This window comes from Erithacus rubecula, assembly GCF_903797595.1.
Source record: "Erithacus rubecula genome assembly, contig: scaffold_96_arrow_ctg1, whole genome shotgun sequence".
In the NCBI taxonomy this organism is placed as follows: Eukaryota; Metazoa; Chordata; class Aves; order Passeriformes; family Muscicapidae; genus Erithacus; species Erithacus rubecula.
In genome coordinates this window covers 694789-709417 of record NW_027635362.1, presented here as the reverse complement: position 1 = coordinate 709417, position 14629 = coordinate 694789, and the positions used below count along the sequence as shown (strand labels likewise).

Below are 14629 nucleotides of genomic sequence, written 5' to 3'. Positions count from 1 at the left end.
TCATTGCGCGCCGCGGTGGGGAAGGCCCCCGCGCACGTGTGTTGGCGGCGCCATGAGGCGGCCGAACGTGCTGATCACCGGTGGGCCCCGCGGCGGCGGACAAGCCCGGGGGGTTCGGGGCGTGGGGAGACCCGGCCTGGGCTCACTGGGGTCCCGGGGGTCCCGGCGCTGGCCCAGCTCGACGTGATTCGGGCGTGGGGTCCGGGGGGATTTTGGGGTCAGGGGCTGTGGCGCCATCGCAGCCCGGGGTGGTTTAGATTAATGAGGCTGAACTGGGTGTGGGGTCTCAGCCCGGGGTGGTTTTGCAGCTCCACTCCTTCATGAGAACGTGGAGCTCCTCCGTTTTACCTGACTTTTCAAGTGAATGGAGATTTCCCTTCGAACCCTCGCGGCGTGGGTAACATTGCTGCTCATAGTCAGAGTTCTCTCCCTCTTCTGTTCCACTTCCCCCGCCTGTTTCTGCTTGTCCTGCAGCTTTTTGCCCCTTTTCCATGCCATGAACTCTCCCATGTGGGCTGTCAGAAGGTTCCGGTTCACCTGGCGGGGGTGCCTGAGGGGACCCGCCAGCGCTCCCCTCACCTTTCTCTGTGGGTTTGGTCTGCAGGCACGCCGGGAGTCGGGAAAACCACGCTGGGAAAGGAGCTGGCGTCCAGAGCAGGGCTGAGCTACGTCAACGTGGGGGACCTGGCCAGGGAAGGTGCTGTGTCACAGCTGTCCCCTGGGCACGGGGCACGCTGCTCGGTGTGCCTGCTGCTGCTGCTGGGTGCACAGCTGCCTGGGGCTGGGACAGCTGGGGTGCAGCTGCAGAGGAGGAGGCTGGAGAGCCCAGAGCCACTTCCAGTGCCCAAAGGGGCTCCAGGAGAGCTGGAGAGGGACTGGGGACAAGGGATGTGGGATACAGGGAATGGCTCCCAGTGCTACAGGCAGGGCAGGGTGGGATTTTGGCAGGAATTGCTCCTGGCAGGGTGGCACAGGGTGCCCAGAGCAGCTGTGGCTGCCCTGGATCCCTGCAGTGCCCAAGCCAGGCTGGACACTGGGGACACTGGGAGGTGTGCCTGCCGTGGCAGGGGTGGCACTGGGTGGGATTTAAGGTCCCTCCAACCCAACCTATTCTGTGATTCTGTTTATTAAATGAATTTACTTCAGCAGGCTTGTCTGTAGCAGCACAGTTGGTGCTAAGCAATAAACAGCAAACTTATCCTTACATGGGTTGGTGACCAAAATGCTCCCTACCCTGAGCTCTGCCTTTTGCCTGCCCTCTCCTGAGACAAGCATAACAGTGTGAATTAGCATATCTAATGTGAGTTAGCTGTGGTGAATGTGTGCAATCGTGTGCATCCCCTGTGCTGCAGGAGAGCTCTATGATGGCTTTGACCAGGAGTACGACTGCCCCGTCTTGGATGAGGACAGGGTAAGCCCAGCCCGCAGCCAGCCCTGCTGTGCTGGGATTGCAGTGCCGTCAGCTGCCCTGTGTGCTGTGCTGCAGGTGGTGGACGAGCTGGAGGACAGGATGAGCCAGGGAGGGGTGATTGTGGATTACCACGGCTGCGACTTCTTCCCCGAGCGCTGGTTCCACGTGGTGTTCGTGCTGCGCACGGAGAACTCGTGTCTGTACGACAGGCTGCAGAGCAGGTGTGCCTGATGACCCTGCCTCTCCTGGGGGCTTAGCTTTCACCACTCCCAGACTCTGCACTGCACTACTGACTCTCACCTCCATACACAGTGTCTCCCCCAGCTCAGGCACACAAACAATCCTTTCCCAGCCCACAACCAAGGACACGCTGCAGCTCCAGCCCCAAAAAGTGCAAACAGAGAATTGAGGAGACAGTCTGGGAGGGTGGGACTGCAGAGCCTGGAGCTGGAACTGGACAATGAACCCCAATGTGCAAATGGAACAAAACTGATAAAAGTGTGAAAATTGTGACACCTTTTTGGGTGTAGCCATGGCCTGGCTCTTGCACTGCCCAAGGTGAATCCTTGGCAGGCTTTTAATAAACCCCTGCTTTATTCCTTTAACTCTGCCCAGCCTCTGCTCCAGGGAGCCTCTCCAGGTATCAGTGGGACTTAGGGCATAAATCACTGATTTTCAAAGAAATACCTTTGTTTTCTCTGTGCCTCAGACTGCCTCTTGCTGCTCTTGTTCCCTAGGGGCTACACGGGGAAGAAGCTGCAGGACAACATTCAGTGTGAAATTTTTCAGACTCTCTATGAGGAAGCTGTGTTGTCATATAAAAAGGAAATTGTGCATCAGTTACCCAGCAACACTCCAGAGGACCTGGAGAGGAATTTGGATCAGATTATGCAATGGATTGAGCAATGGATGAAGGACAACAACTGACTTTTTTTGAAACAGTAACTGCTGGATCTCTTGGGAGGGAGGGTTTAATAAATGATATTCATAATTCTTGTATTATAAATGAAGATAAATTTGGTTGTAACTGGCTGGGAGTAGAAGAAGCTTCAGAGTAGCCAGGTTGTAAGGATTTGTAAGAGCACCCTGAGAAGCAGCAGGAGAACTGATACAAGCGACTGCAAGGATGAAAATAGGTGGTTGTCCTGAGTAGCAGGAGCTGTGTTCACTGGCTGAGAATTCCTTGGACCTTAGAATTAAAACCGAACCATGAATTCCCTGCATGAAAACTGTAAAGAGCTGCTAACAGGTGACATTTAGGGTGCTTTTGATTTCCAGAGGGTGGAACAGTGTCCTGGAAAGGAGCTGGTTTGATGCTGAGTTGTGGTACCAAACCCTGCTGTGCTCCACTGTGGCCTTGGGTGTGAGAGGGTCACAAGAGTGAGAGGGTGTGGTACAGGTGGAGGTGGGTCCTTTGCCTGGAGGGAAAAGGAGTGATGTGAGAGTTCTGTAAAATGATTGCACGGAGCTTTGGGGATTTCTTCACGTGTAAGGAAACATCGGCTGGGTGAGCACCGGTCTGGTGTGTTTAACAATAAACTGTATTTTTCCTTTTTTCTCTGTCTTGCCCATCCCGTGTCCCAGTCATGGAATGTGTACTTGACTTCTAGATTACCCAGGAAATGCATCCATCACTTGTCAGGGCAGAGCTGCAGTGTTCCTGATAAAACAGGCGGGATCTGTTCTGATTGCTGTTAAAGCCCGGGCCCCAGGGGGGCAGGGCTGCACAAGGAAGAGAAAACCTTGCTTCAGAGAAAAGGAAAGAAAACCTTCCTTTTTATGAAAGATTCTGCGGGAAGTGCTTGCTTGTGAACCCTTTGTATACATGAGTTTGGATAGTAAAACAACTTCCTTGAAAACTTCTGTTCTGTTGTGAGGAGTGGTGGTGTTACACACAACTTTATTTTTTATGCCAAATTTGCTGTTGGGGTTTTTTTGCTGGGTTTTTTGTTTTTTTTTTTTCTTTGGTGACACTTGGGGAACAATACTGCACCAGAGGTTTGATGATATTATAAACCAAAATGGTGAAAAATAGAGTGTTTCCTTGAAGAATTGGTCCCGGGCATTGTGGCGGGCTGGGCTGGAGCAGGAAACAGGTGGAAGGTGTTGTGCGGGTGGTTGTTCTGAAATTTGGAGTGGCCACGCCTGCTGCCCTCAGCTGGAGTTGCCCGGGCCGTGCTGGGCACGGGGCTGGAGCACGAACCGCTGCTCAGGATCGGGAATAAACACCCGACCCTGGAGCCGCTCCCGGAGCCGCCCCGGGGCGGGACCGGCACCGCCGAGCGGGAGCGCAGGTGGGTCGGGGGGACCGGGGGCGGCCCGGGGGGGTGTCCCCGGGGGGTGTCCCCCCAGGTGTCCCCCCCAGGTGTCCCCCCGGGTGTCCCCCCGGGTCTCGTCGCGGCGATTTGGGCAGCCCCGGTTTGCCGGCGGAGCGGGAGCGCTCCCCGCTCGCGTCTCGTCCTGCTGCTGTAAACTGTTTTCCTGTTTTTCCAGAGAAAATCTAGGCTTGCGGGAGGCGCTGTTCACCGGTAGGTGAGGGGCCTCGGCCAGGAAAAAAACTCCAAACCAACCAAAAACCCGAGGAGAACCTGAAGGAGGAGATGGAGGAAGCAGAGGAGGATGACATGACATGCGGAGACTTGGGAAACGGACTTGGGAGAAGACCGGGAGGTGTTTATGAAGGGGAAAACTTACAAAATTACTATTCAGTTAGATCTAGGAAGGGATCCGGAAAGACTTGTCATTCCCTCCTGGCAGCAGAAGAAAGCAATGCTGCAGCTCTTCCTGCTCCAAAACGAAACAGCTTTTGCGAGAGATCACTCAAAAAACCTGCCTGTAGCTCCGCACGGCAGAGTAGCTGTGGTAAGAGTAATTTGGAAGCTAATTATCCACCCTAAGAAAAGGTTTTGTTAGTGAAAGTGAGCCCTTCAGCTGCTTGGAAAAGTGTCATCAAGTTTAATTCAAACCACTTGCCAAAATCGCTGGAGGGCTCAGTGCCTGCTGGATGCTCCACCTTCCTGCCAGAACATGAGCGGCAAAACTGCTTCTCAGTGACCCCTCCTAGTGTAAAATGTCCAGCTTTAAAGTGTTTAATTTTGCATTTGCAAGTGACATTTAGCAAAGAGCATCCTGTGGTGGGGGCACCTAGGTGGGAATAGATGGGTGAAATTGAGTGACACTGCTTGGATTCTGCTTTGCTTAAGTGAGTTGAAGTCTTCCTAAAGTGGCATCTAAAGTTTGTAGCTAAATATTAAAAATCCTTACTTGCTCTTTAGTGGAAATTAGTGGATTGACTTACTTTAGGGGTTAGGAAGTAATTTTTAGGACCTGCATTGGCATTCATCTTCCTTTTTGTGAAGGCAATGCTGCTGTAAAAACAATCAAGTGTAGGCAATGCTGTTCATTACAGTCCAGCCGATTTCCTGTCAATTTCTAATATTTTAGAAAAAATAGGTATTTTTGTGTAACTTGCTTATTTCCCTCCTTTAAACAATTCCCCATTATCCTTTCCACAGAAAGCTGGACTATCTCTGTCTCTTGAAAATTGCCCCTTCTTCTAAATAGTGCTGCCTGTTGTTTTGACTGTGGATGTTGAAAAGTTGCAATCAGAAAAGAATCTAAAAAATTACTTTTTTTTCCTAATCAAGATGGCAATTTTGTTGACTTTATTTTAAAGGAAGTTATAAAATGCTTGCCTTTGCTTTATGTCTGCTTACAACATTTCCCCCCCCATTTCACTTCTCTAACTGTAGAGCAATGTGTTTTAAGTTTGTATTGATGTGTTTCTCAAATCTGTTTATTAGCACCACAAGAAAAAAACCCTACAACACAAAGATGAAAATCCACCTTTGCATGTTACCTGTTTTGGGGGTAAAACCCTCACTTCCTTTTTTTCTTTAAATATTACAATACCTTATAATTTAGTATCCTCTCTTAATCCCACAGAATCTAGAACTGACGTGTCAAATGAAGAACTAAAGCAGCAGCTTCAGGAAGCTCTGGAGGTTGGTAACAGTGCCCAGGGTGCTGCTCTCCAATTCTGCATTTCCTTTCAGTGTAGCAGGACTTGGCAGGCTGAGAGGCTTGGATGGACCCAGCTTCTCAAAATTGGAATGGGACCTGGGAGCTTCATTGAATTTTATGTCAGGAAATCCTAGTGTGACATGGACTTTATATTCTGAGGGGGTTGGTTGCTTGTGGATTTTTTAGAGAGGGCAAAAAAGCGTTTTTAAAGATGCAGAGAATATTGTAGGTATTGCTGTGCTTTCCTAGTAGATATTTATGTTTTATTATGCTTTGGGTCTTGAAAGTCTGTAGGGTAAATAGTCTTTGGATATTTAGTCTGCCTTTTTGTTGAAAGGTAGTGAACAGTCCATTTTGATTTTACTGTGGTTAAATGTGTTGAGCAGTTGGCACGACAGCCAAGAGCTGTAAAATTTTACAGCTTCAGCTGTAAAAATACACATTCCCTCTGCACTGTGTTCTTTAACCTCAGGTGAGCCCATGAAAAATACATCACACAGGTAAAACAGAGGTTTGTTTTTTGAGGAGGGCAAATTTACATTGGTTTTACAGTTGACTCTTATTACCTTGGCTTTTACTCAGTGCATCCGCTTTGTTTTACTTCAGGAAGTTGAAATTTTGAAAGTTGAGCTTGAGGCATCTCGAAGGCAGCTTGAAGGAAAGGATGAAGCCCTAAGAATCCTGCAGAGCATGGTAGGAGCTGTTCAGAAATCGCTTGGTACTTGGTGGTAGCAAGGAAAACAGACAAAATCTTCTGCTGGTCCTCATCAAAACCTCAAAAACCTTGTGGCCTTCCCAGGACTGCACTTTGAATCATTGAGTCTGCAGGTGTCTACAGACTTGCCTCTGCAATTTGCTGGAGCTAGTGTGTTATTTAAGATGAATTTACCGTTGTAGCAATTCTCATAATTTTACCTTTGAGGATCCTTGAGGATTTATCTACTAAACATAAAATTAAGGCCTTTTTGCAGTCCCTTATAATGAAGATTTTGCCAGTGCTTGGAATCCTGCTGCAAAGCATGAGTATGTTGATTGCTCCATCTGCTGACCCAGAGGAGAGTGTCCCTTAAAATGTCAGGTCATTCTTTTGTTTGTAGCATTTTTATTCTCTTTCATAACAAATTCTGCTGAAAATCAGTTCCTGGGATTTAGCCTACTTACATAACCCATTTCTAGTTGTCTAGTTTCTACCCTCTCATATTTGTAGCAAGTTAGGCCTGGATCAGAGCTTAGGTGTGTTGTGACCCAGTTTATTGAGATGTGATTTCCTGCATGAGCCCTGGAGGAAACATGATTTTGGGTTAAATGATGCTACACTGTCAGTAGCAGAGGTTATGGGATTGAAACACAAGTTTGTTATCCAACTTAAACTTAAGATCAGAACCCTCTTGGGCTCACAAGCAAGTTGCTGGTGTTTGAAACTCTGCATGCTGCTGTTTGACTATGGATGTGAAGGTCTCCAGGTGTGAAACTGAAAATTAACTGAGAATTAATCACAGTATTTGACAGAGCTGCATTTTGGGGTTTGGTTGAGTTGTTTGCTAATTTTTCAGGCAGTGTTTGATAAAGCCACGAGCCATACAAAAGCAATGCTTCAGAAAAGTGAGGAAGAGAAGAGGACTCTAGAGAAGGTAAGTGTGGGAGCTCCCTTCACACAGAGAAGCCCATGGCTATTGAAAAGGGGTTTTCAGGCTGTTTATTTAAATCACTGCATGCCTGACATTAATTCCAGGGGTTTTGTGAAGGGATTCCTCTTCCTTTCCAGTAGAAAGGGAAGTGCTAATTTATCCCTCTTTTGATCTGTTTTGATTTTCATGCTACAATGGTAATATCAGAAAATTGCCAGAGCTGTTCCTGCGCTTTCAGCTGGTGTTTGTTGTGGGTTCCAGGTGCTCAGAGTGAGCTGCTCAGCTCCCCAGTGTTCAGCTGAGGCTTCCCAGGCCTCTGAGCAGTGGGTGCCCAGTTTGGGTGGGGAAGGTGTGAAGGAGGTGGTGTGCAGCTCCCTTGTTAAAACAAGTCAGGTTTTTACCAAATTTGCTGTTAGCAGTGTCACAGATTGTCACTGAGATCTCTGCCAAACCCAGCACTTCTGGCATCCTTCTGATGGGAACCCTGTAATCAGCTGCTGCAAGTTTGTTTCGTTTCCACAGGAAATAAATATCTTGCAATGGGAGATTGAATTTGACCAGAACAGATTTAAAAACATAGAAGACACCTGGACAGAAAAATATGACAGGTAATTTGACTTACATTGTGTATTACTGGGGGTTTTGTTTGATTTTTTTAAATTGCACTGAGTGCTCTGTGTCATCTGTTTTGTGTTCCAAACTTGCTTCCTGAGGTTCTTTGCATTTTCCCAATTCCCTTCCAAATTCTGGAAGATTTTGATTTTTCACACTAAGCACATTTGTATTTTTCAGTTAAAACTTCTAGATCTATTGTCCTGATCTTTTTTTTTTTTTTTTTTTTTTTTTTTTTTTTTTTTTTAAAGGTGGCTGTAGGCTGACTTTGCTAGGCTGAGTTTTATTTCATCATATGACCTTAGCCAGCTGGGGACTCATTATCCTTATTTACCTTAACTGTAGATGAGGCAGGGAAAATAATGGTATATGCATGCATGTGGAAATGTAATTTCCTGGTTAATAATTTCTTTATTGTCTTGCACTGTACATCTGGGCATGAGTACAGGTAAGATGCAGTGCTTTAGAGAGGCTAATCAAGAGGTTCTTTGTTAAATTAGAGTCACTGTGGGTGGACAGCAGGTGTGGTTGGGCCAGAAGAATGTGCCAGAGGCACTAAACTGATAATACATAACAGACCTTGAGAAGTGGGGCCAGCAGGCTGCACAGAGGAGCTGTTACTGTCATTTATTATTATTGCTGTTGTTTAAACAACTCAGCACATGTTTTTATTTAAATATGTTCCCACTTCGAATCAAAGAATAAGCCCAAAGTTTACAAACCATTCCACAGGTACATTTGTCAAGGGATGGCTCTTGGAAAGCTCTCTGGCTTTCTTGCCTGAGTAGGTTGGAAGTGTGGCTGTGCAGTTTGGAGCCACCAAACTGGTGTTGACTGGTCGAAGGTACAGACATAGCTTCAGGAAACTGACAGCCTGCTTTGTGGAGCATCTCATATTTTTCTGGTAGTTTTCTGACACCTGAGGCAGCAGGACAAGAAGAATGTGCATTTTCCATTGTTTTTTTTCTGAGTGGGATAATTCAGGCTAGGCTGCATTTGCTGACACCTGAGGAGACGCACCAAACAAATTGTATTGCTGGGACATTTGGGACGTCAGATTGCCTCTGTTCTGTTCAAGAGGGAAATACTTCAAGGAAAAATGCATTACCAGTGCATATTGTGTGCTCTCACGTTGCAGCACCTGAAGGCACAGCTGTTCTTGAAAACAGGGTTCAGACTACAGGAAGTTTACAGACCAAAGCTGTCACGCCTCTAAAAGCAGTTTTGTTCCTTCAAGGAAGTAGGAAATTTCTAGCAAGTGTTTCAGAGGTTCATAATTACCAATTTCTTTGCATTTCTAGTGGAAATGTGGCCCTTAAAGTCATCTCTTTTTAAGGGTGTGGGCACTGCCTACTTACATGTGATTTTTTTTAAAATTTATATCTAGTACTCCTTTCACTTTTGATTTTTTTTTTTATTCCATCTTTTATGTAATCCTAATTTTAATTTGCAGAAATACTAGATACCATGCTTTTACAGGTTATTTTTCAAATTATTGAGTGCCTACTTAAAATGTTTTTTGAAAAATAAAATAAAGCTATTTTCTAACTTCTACAGGATATACTGTGAAAATGCAGCTCTTAAGGATGCATTGCAGCTGAGGACAGAAGAAGTTAAAACACTTAAAGCTGAAAATGCAAGTAAGCCAGCAGCAGCTATTCCTCTGAATACACAGTTTTCCAGAAATAATTCAGGATTTAGCTGTGCTGGAAGCTTCTTGTGGGGATCAGTGTCTTGTTACTGGAAGTTGATCATAGTGGATATGCAGAAGCCTGGAAATTAAACTGGAAAGCAGTCCCTTTGCTTTATTTTTGCCTTCCAAAAATCTTTAAAACGGTTGACTTAAATCATTACTTCCCCAGTGTTGTGCTGTTCTAAATGAGAGGCTGCCTGACTTGTAAGTGTACCAAGAGATGAGCACTCAGTCCTGAGGCAGAGCAATACAGAAAATGGTCTCTCTCTAAGTGGGTCATTACTTCTGGGAGAACACAGAAGGAGGAACAACTGGGATATGAGTTTCTACTTCTACACTCTCATCTTGTTCCCAAACTGATGCTCGAACTGTAGAACTGCTTCATTCGGGTGTGGTTGAACTCAGAAATTAAGAAGGCAGCAGGTTTTTGCAATCTCTTTCTGTGTTTTATTTTGTAGTCCTGAACCAGCAGTGCTTGGAACTCCTTGCAATGCTAGATGTGAAACAGCAGAAAGTTTTTCAGGAGAATATGTCGTTGAACAAAAGTGACATTACTGATTTTACAGGTCTTGAAGTAAGTATTGCCTATGTGTTTTTGCAAATGGCTGCTTCAGAGATATGTATCCAAAATACATAGAGAAAAATCACTGCTCGTTACATATCCCTTCATTTGAACCTATTTTTAGCTGATGAGCACATGCCTTTAATCAGTGTTGTTCTTCCTGGTGCGCCTTGCGAAGAAAGATCAGACAGAAGAAGGCATCAGGCTGTATTTCACAGGCTTACTTTTATTCTTCTTAGCACTTAAACCCAGCTTCCTCGTGCTTTCCTGAGCACAGCAGTGTGCTGGTGAGGATCAGGTGGGGACAGGTGTGCTCCTGTGCTGAGCACAGGTGAGGGCTGCAGGGTGTGGCACTCCCACCTGTCAGGTTCTGCCTGAAACACGCCTGTGCTGTGACCCAGCAGCCTCCAGCTGCCTGTGTGTGTTCAGGCTGTTAGTGCTGGCAGCTCCTGACCCCTGGTGTGTTTTGGTTTCAGCTGGCCGTGCTGGGAGCCTGCAGCTGCAGCCCTGCTGAGGGGCAGCCCTGTCCCTGTGCCAGAGTGGCAGCTCTCACTCGGAAGCAGCTCCTGCAGCTCAAGCAAGAGGTGACACGGCCTGGCTGGGTGGGGACAGGGAGGGGGTGCTCCTGCACCAATGCCAACAAAGCCAGGAGCACCCAAACACTGCTAGCACCAACTCACAACCACGACTGATCTCGGAAATAGTGCACAGTTTGTTTGTGATGCTCACAGTGCCATGATTTTTGCTGGTAGAAAAAAAATTGTGATTATATCTACTCAGCTTTACTAGCTAAAAGAAAGTAATTTTTGCATTATTTTCCCTTCTCCCTGTATGTTTCAATCTAGAAAAAAGAGAGCACAGCCTCAGTGTATGCCCTGCATGAATGTACACAGTGTGCATGTGGACTGGCACTGAGCCTTTTCCTTCCTTCCTGGCAGTGCATTTCACCCCTCCCTTGTGCTGGCATCTGCTCACACAGCTTGGTCAGCAGGCTGGAAAATACCTGTTTTACACTTGAATCAATGACAGGAATTCCAAGCTCCTAATTCTTTTCCTGTTTAGTGAAATTGTGCAGATTTAGAGTTTTTCTTCTCGTTTGTATTTGACTCTGCAGATGTGGTAGCCATTCTTGTGGTCCTGCTGCAGAACTTTAGGTGACTAACTGGTTCTGAAAACAGGTTCTGGCCTGTCTCTTATGATCCCTGATATGGATTCCATCTCTTGCTCCATTTTTTCCTCACCCAGCTGTAATGGGACATAATTTCCTTCCTTGAACTCTTCTGCATGTGCAGAGATAAATAAATACACAGAGATGATTGTGTAGTTGGCTGGGGGTGTGAACGTCTGCAGACAATGAAGAGTAAGGACTTCAATACACATTTCAAAATACATTTCTTTACACATCAGGAAAACTCTTTGGTTCTTGCTGCTTCCTTGGTTATATTAACTTGTAAGATGCCCATGTCTTAATTTTAAATCTGCTTTTGCTTCCAGATTAGTTAATATGCTCTAAATTTTTTCTGAATCAAAACCAGACTGAAAATCTGAAGAAGAGTAAGGATGAAGCATATATCATGGCAGATGCCTTCAGAATTGCCTTTGAGCAGCAGCTGATGCAGAGGAAGGACCAGGCCCTGAGGCTGGCAGAAGTGATGAGCGTGAAGAAGGAAACCAGATTTGCAAACTGGAGGCGCCTGCGAGGCACTGGTAGCTGGGCAGTCTGTGTGTCTGGGCTGGCTGGCACAGGAGGCAGCAGGAGCTCCTCTCCCTGTGCAAAACAAAAAAAAAAAAGTGTAGTTGGAGCTTTTTTAGCTCCAAATGGGGTATTGAGCAACTTGGTCTAGTGGAAGTTGTGGAAGAAAATGAGCTTTAAGCTTTCATCTAACCCAGGCCATTCCATGATTCACTGGACTACTAGATTTTTTTGGTTTCTTTTTCTTAAAAACATTTTTCGCCTTTTTTAATGCATGTGTATCAATATTAGTGTTGATTAGTGTCCTTACACTAATACAGAGTTACAAAGTCCTGTGTAAAAGAGGAAGAATTTTAATCTGTAAAGTAGGAATAATTCTAATAATCTTTTATTCTTAAAAAAAAAAAAAACAACAACAAAAAAGATAAAGAGAAGTATTTAAGTGCTTTCATCATGATGGAAACCACTGCAGACTTTAGGAATGGCACAGTATATTTATTTTGACCATTGTCCAGTAGCTGCCAGGCTTAGAAGTGTGGGCACTCCTGGGGTGTAGCATTACAACCTTGAGCAGCTGTTTCCCCTGTTCTGACACCACTGCTTTCAAGCTCTGTTACCTGGCACATATGTTCCATAATTTTAATGTATTTTACAATTTCTGGAAATCCTACCAATTTGTAAGTGGCCTGTGTCAGAGAATCTTTGGGGTTTTTTAAGCTACTTACCTATTACAAACAAATGGCCATGAATTATTGTTTAACTAGGGTGCCAAAAGTGTATTTTCTATAGAGTGGAGAGAATTCTCCTCTTCCCCACGTGCAAGGTCTGTGTGGCCTTTATGTGGCAGCAGGAGCAGTGCTGCCGTGTCCCATGCAGAGGGAGAGGCTGCAGCTCACTCTGCCCTTTTTCAGATCAGGTTTACTTTATCCCAAGGTAATTTTTCCCTTCCTGAGCAGTTCTGCAGTTGCGTTTGTTTTCCTCAGAGCGCGTCAAGCTCCCGGGGAACAAGAACAACCTGGGGCAGAAGCTGTCCAGCCTGCTGTCGTCAGATGGGGACTGCAGGAAGGTGCAGGAGCTGGACAGCCCCCACGAGATCCTGCGCATGCTGATAGATCTGGTGGGTGTTTGGTTGGACTCTGCTTTTGCTGGGTGTTATAAATGGATTTTGAAACGTTCGATTTGTCCAATTAATCAGAACAACAAGGTTAAATTTAGCAGCAATTTATTAATAACAGCAATTGTATGCAAATGAATACAATCAAAGTGCATTAGTGACATAGATACAAAATTTGGCAGTAATTTAGTATATAGTTGAGGTTTGAGGTTCGAATGAAACATAAGAAAAACCAAGTGGGGGTAGCGCCCTTCCTCTCACACTGTACCAGATCAGCCAAGCTAAAATCTCACTTATATACTGTTTACTAATGCATATTAATACAGAATTTTCTAGAAAGCCCCTCCTTGTTTCTATTCCTAAAATCTGTGTCACTGTGTTGTGTTGCTATGTGTCACCAGTGGTCGGGGTCTCTCCTCCTTTCGGGCTCTTGTTTCCGATGAAGGCTCTGGGTCTTCCTCTCTGTGTGACCTCTCAGGTAGTCCAAGCGCACTGAGCTTAAAGTTATATCATAAATAATAAATACATGTTCCCAAAACAGGCCTCAGTGCAGTGTCCAATGTTTGGAATGATCCCAATTTGGCCCAGTTCAAGGTCTAAAGTTTTTTTTTTAAGATGCTGTTCTTAGACCTATACCCTTACTATCTTTTCTGCCACCAAACATCTGGAGCATGATTCCATCTGCTTTGTTTCACCATTTCCTATATCCTTTGTGCTTTATAACAATTAAGTATGATTTTTCTATTGACCATAAAGCCACCATTTTGCTAATTTAATCGAACGGCACATGTAACTGTGAGCTGACCGGCGGCCGCTCTCCTTCCTGTTTCAGGTGAACGACAAGGAGGAGGCCCTGGCGCACCAGCGCAAGGTCAGCTACATGCTGGCGCGGGCGGCCGAGGCGCAGGACGCGGCCGGACGGTGCCGGGCGGCGGCCCCGAGCCCCCCGGCCGCCCCTCGGGCCGATGGCCGGCGCCTCCCGGCCGGGCCCCTGGCGGGGCGCCGCAGGCCGCGCTCCTGGCATGGCGCTGGGGCCCCGTGAGGGCTGCCGGAGCGGCGCCGTGCTTTGGCATAAAGAGCTGCTTGTGGGAACATGGACACCGTGCTGTGGTGGCGTCGCTGAAGGGCGAGAGGGGCGGCGTTCCAGCGGGGAAGGGTCTGCTGGCAGCCCGGGCCTGCCCACGGCCTCCAGTGACGGACAGTGACGGCACTGTGGGGTGTGACGTCACAGGGACAGGGAAGGGCTGAGGGGGGCTGGTGGAGCAGCAGTGACGTCACTGTGGGGGTGTGATGTCACTGTGACATACAGGGCTGAGGGGGGCTGGTGGGGAGGCAGTGATGTCACTGTGGGGTGTGACGTCACTGGGACAGGGAAGGGCTGAGGGGGGCTGGTGAGGTGGCAGTGATGTCACTGTGGGGTGTGACGTCACTGGGACAGGGAAGGGCTGAGGGGGGCTGGTGAGGTGGCAGTGATGTCACTGTGGGGTGTGACGTCACGGGGACAGGGAAGGGCTGAGGGGGGCTGGTGGAGCAGCAGTGACGTCACTGTGGGGGTGTGATGTCACTGTGACATACAGGGCTGAGGGGGGCTGGTGGGGAGGCAGTGATGTCACTGTGGGGTGTGACGTCACTGGGACAGGGAAGGGCTGAGGGGGGCTGGTGAGGTGGCAGTGATGTCACTGTGGGGGTGTGACATCACGGGGACAGGGAAGGGCTGAGGGGGGCTGGTGGGGAGGCAGTGACGTCAATGTGGGGGTGTGATGTTACTGGGACACACAGGCCCTGGGGGGGGCAGATGGAGCAGCAGTGACGTCACTGTGGGGGTGTGACGTCACTGGGACATACAAGGCTGAGGGGAGCTGTTGAGGTGGCAGTGACGTCACTGTGAGGGAG

At 47.2% G+C, this 14629-nt stretch overlaps 3 protein-coding genes across 3 annotated transcripts in view; all 3 read left to right on the top strand.

Annotated features, from left to right (window-relative positions):
• FAM151B (family with sequence similarity 151 member B) overlaps positions 1 to 14629 on the top strand; it is a 48550-nt gene that overhangs the window by 88 nt on the left and 33833 nt on the right. The gene's annotated exons all lie outside the window — the stretch shown is intronic.
• On the top strand, positions 53 to 2417 carry AK6 (adenylate kinase 6; the record flags this gene model as incomplete). The annotated part of the gene is made up of 5 exons (XM_079333342.1): positions 53 to 80; positions 605 to 697; positions 1353 to 1411; positions 1487 to 1632; positions 2149 to 2417. The coding sequence occupies 5 exons, from the start codon at positions 53 to 55 to the stop codon at positions 2336 to 2338; spliced, it is 516 nt and encodes a 171-aa protein (XP_079189468.1). The 3' UTR covers positions 2339 to 2417.
• Positions 3888 to 13778, top strand: CCDC125 (coiled-coil domain containing 125; the record flags this gene model as incomplete). The annotated part of the gene is made up of 11 exons (XM_079333360.1): positions 3888 to 4273; positions 5357 to 5415; positions 6041 to 6127; positions 6988 to 7065; positions 7585 to 7670; positions 9232 to 9314; positions 9826 to 9941; positions 10406 to 10513; positions 11465 to 11636; positions 12606 to 12739; positions 13569 to 13778. The coding sequence occupies exons 1-11, from the start codon at positions 4012 to 4014 to the stop codon at positions 13776 to 13778; spliced, it is 1395 nt and encodes a 464-aa protein (XP_079189486.1). The 5' UTR covers positions 3888 to 4011.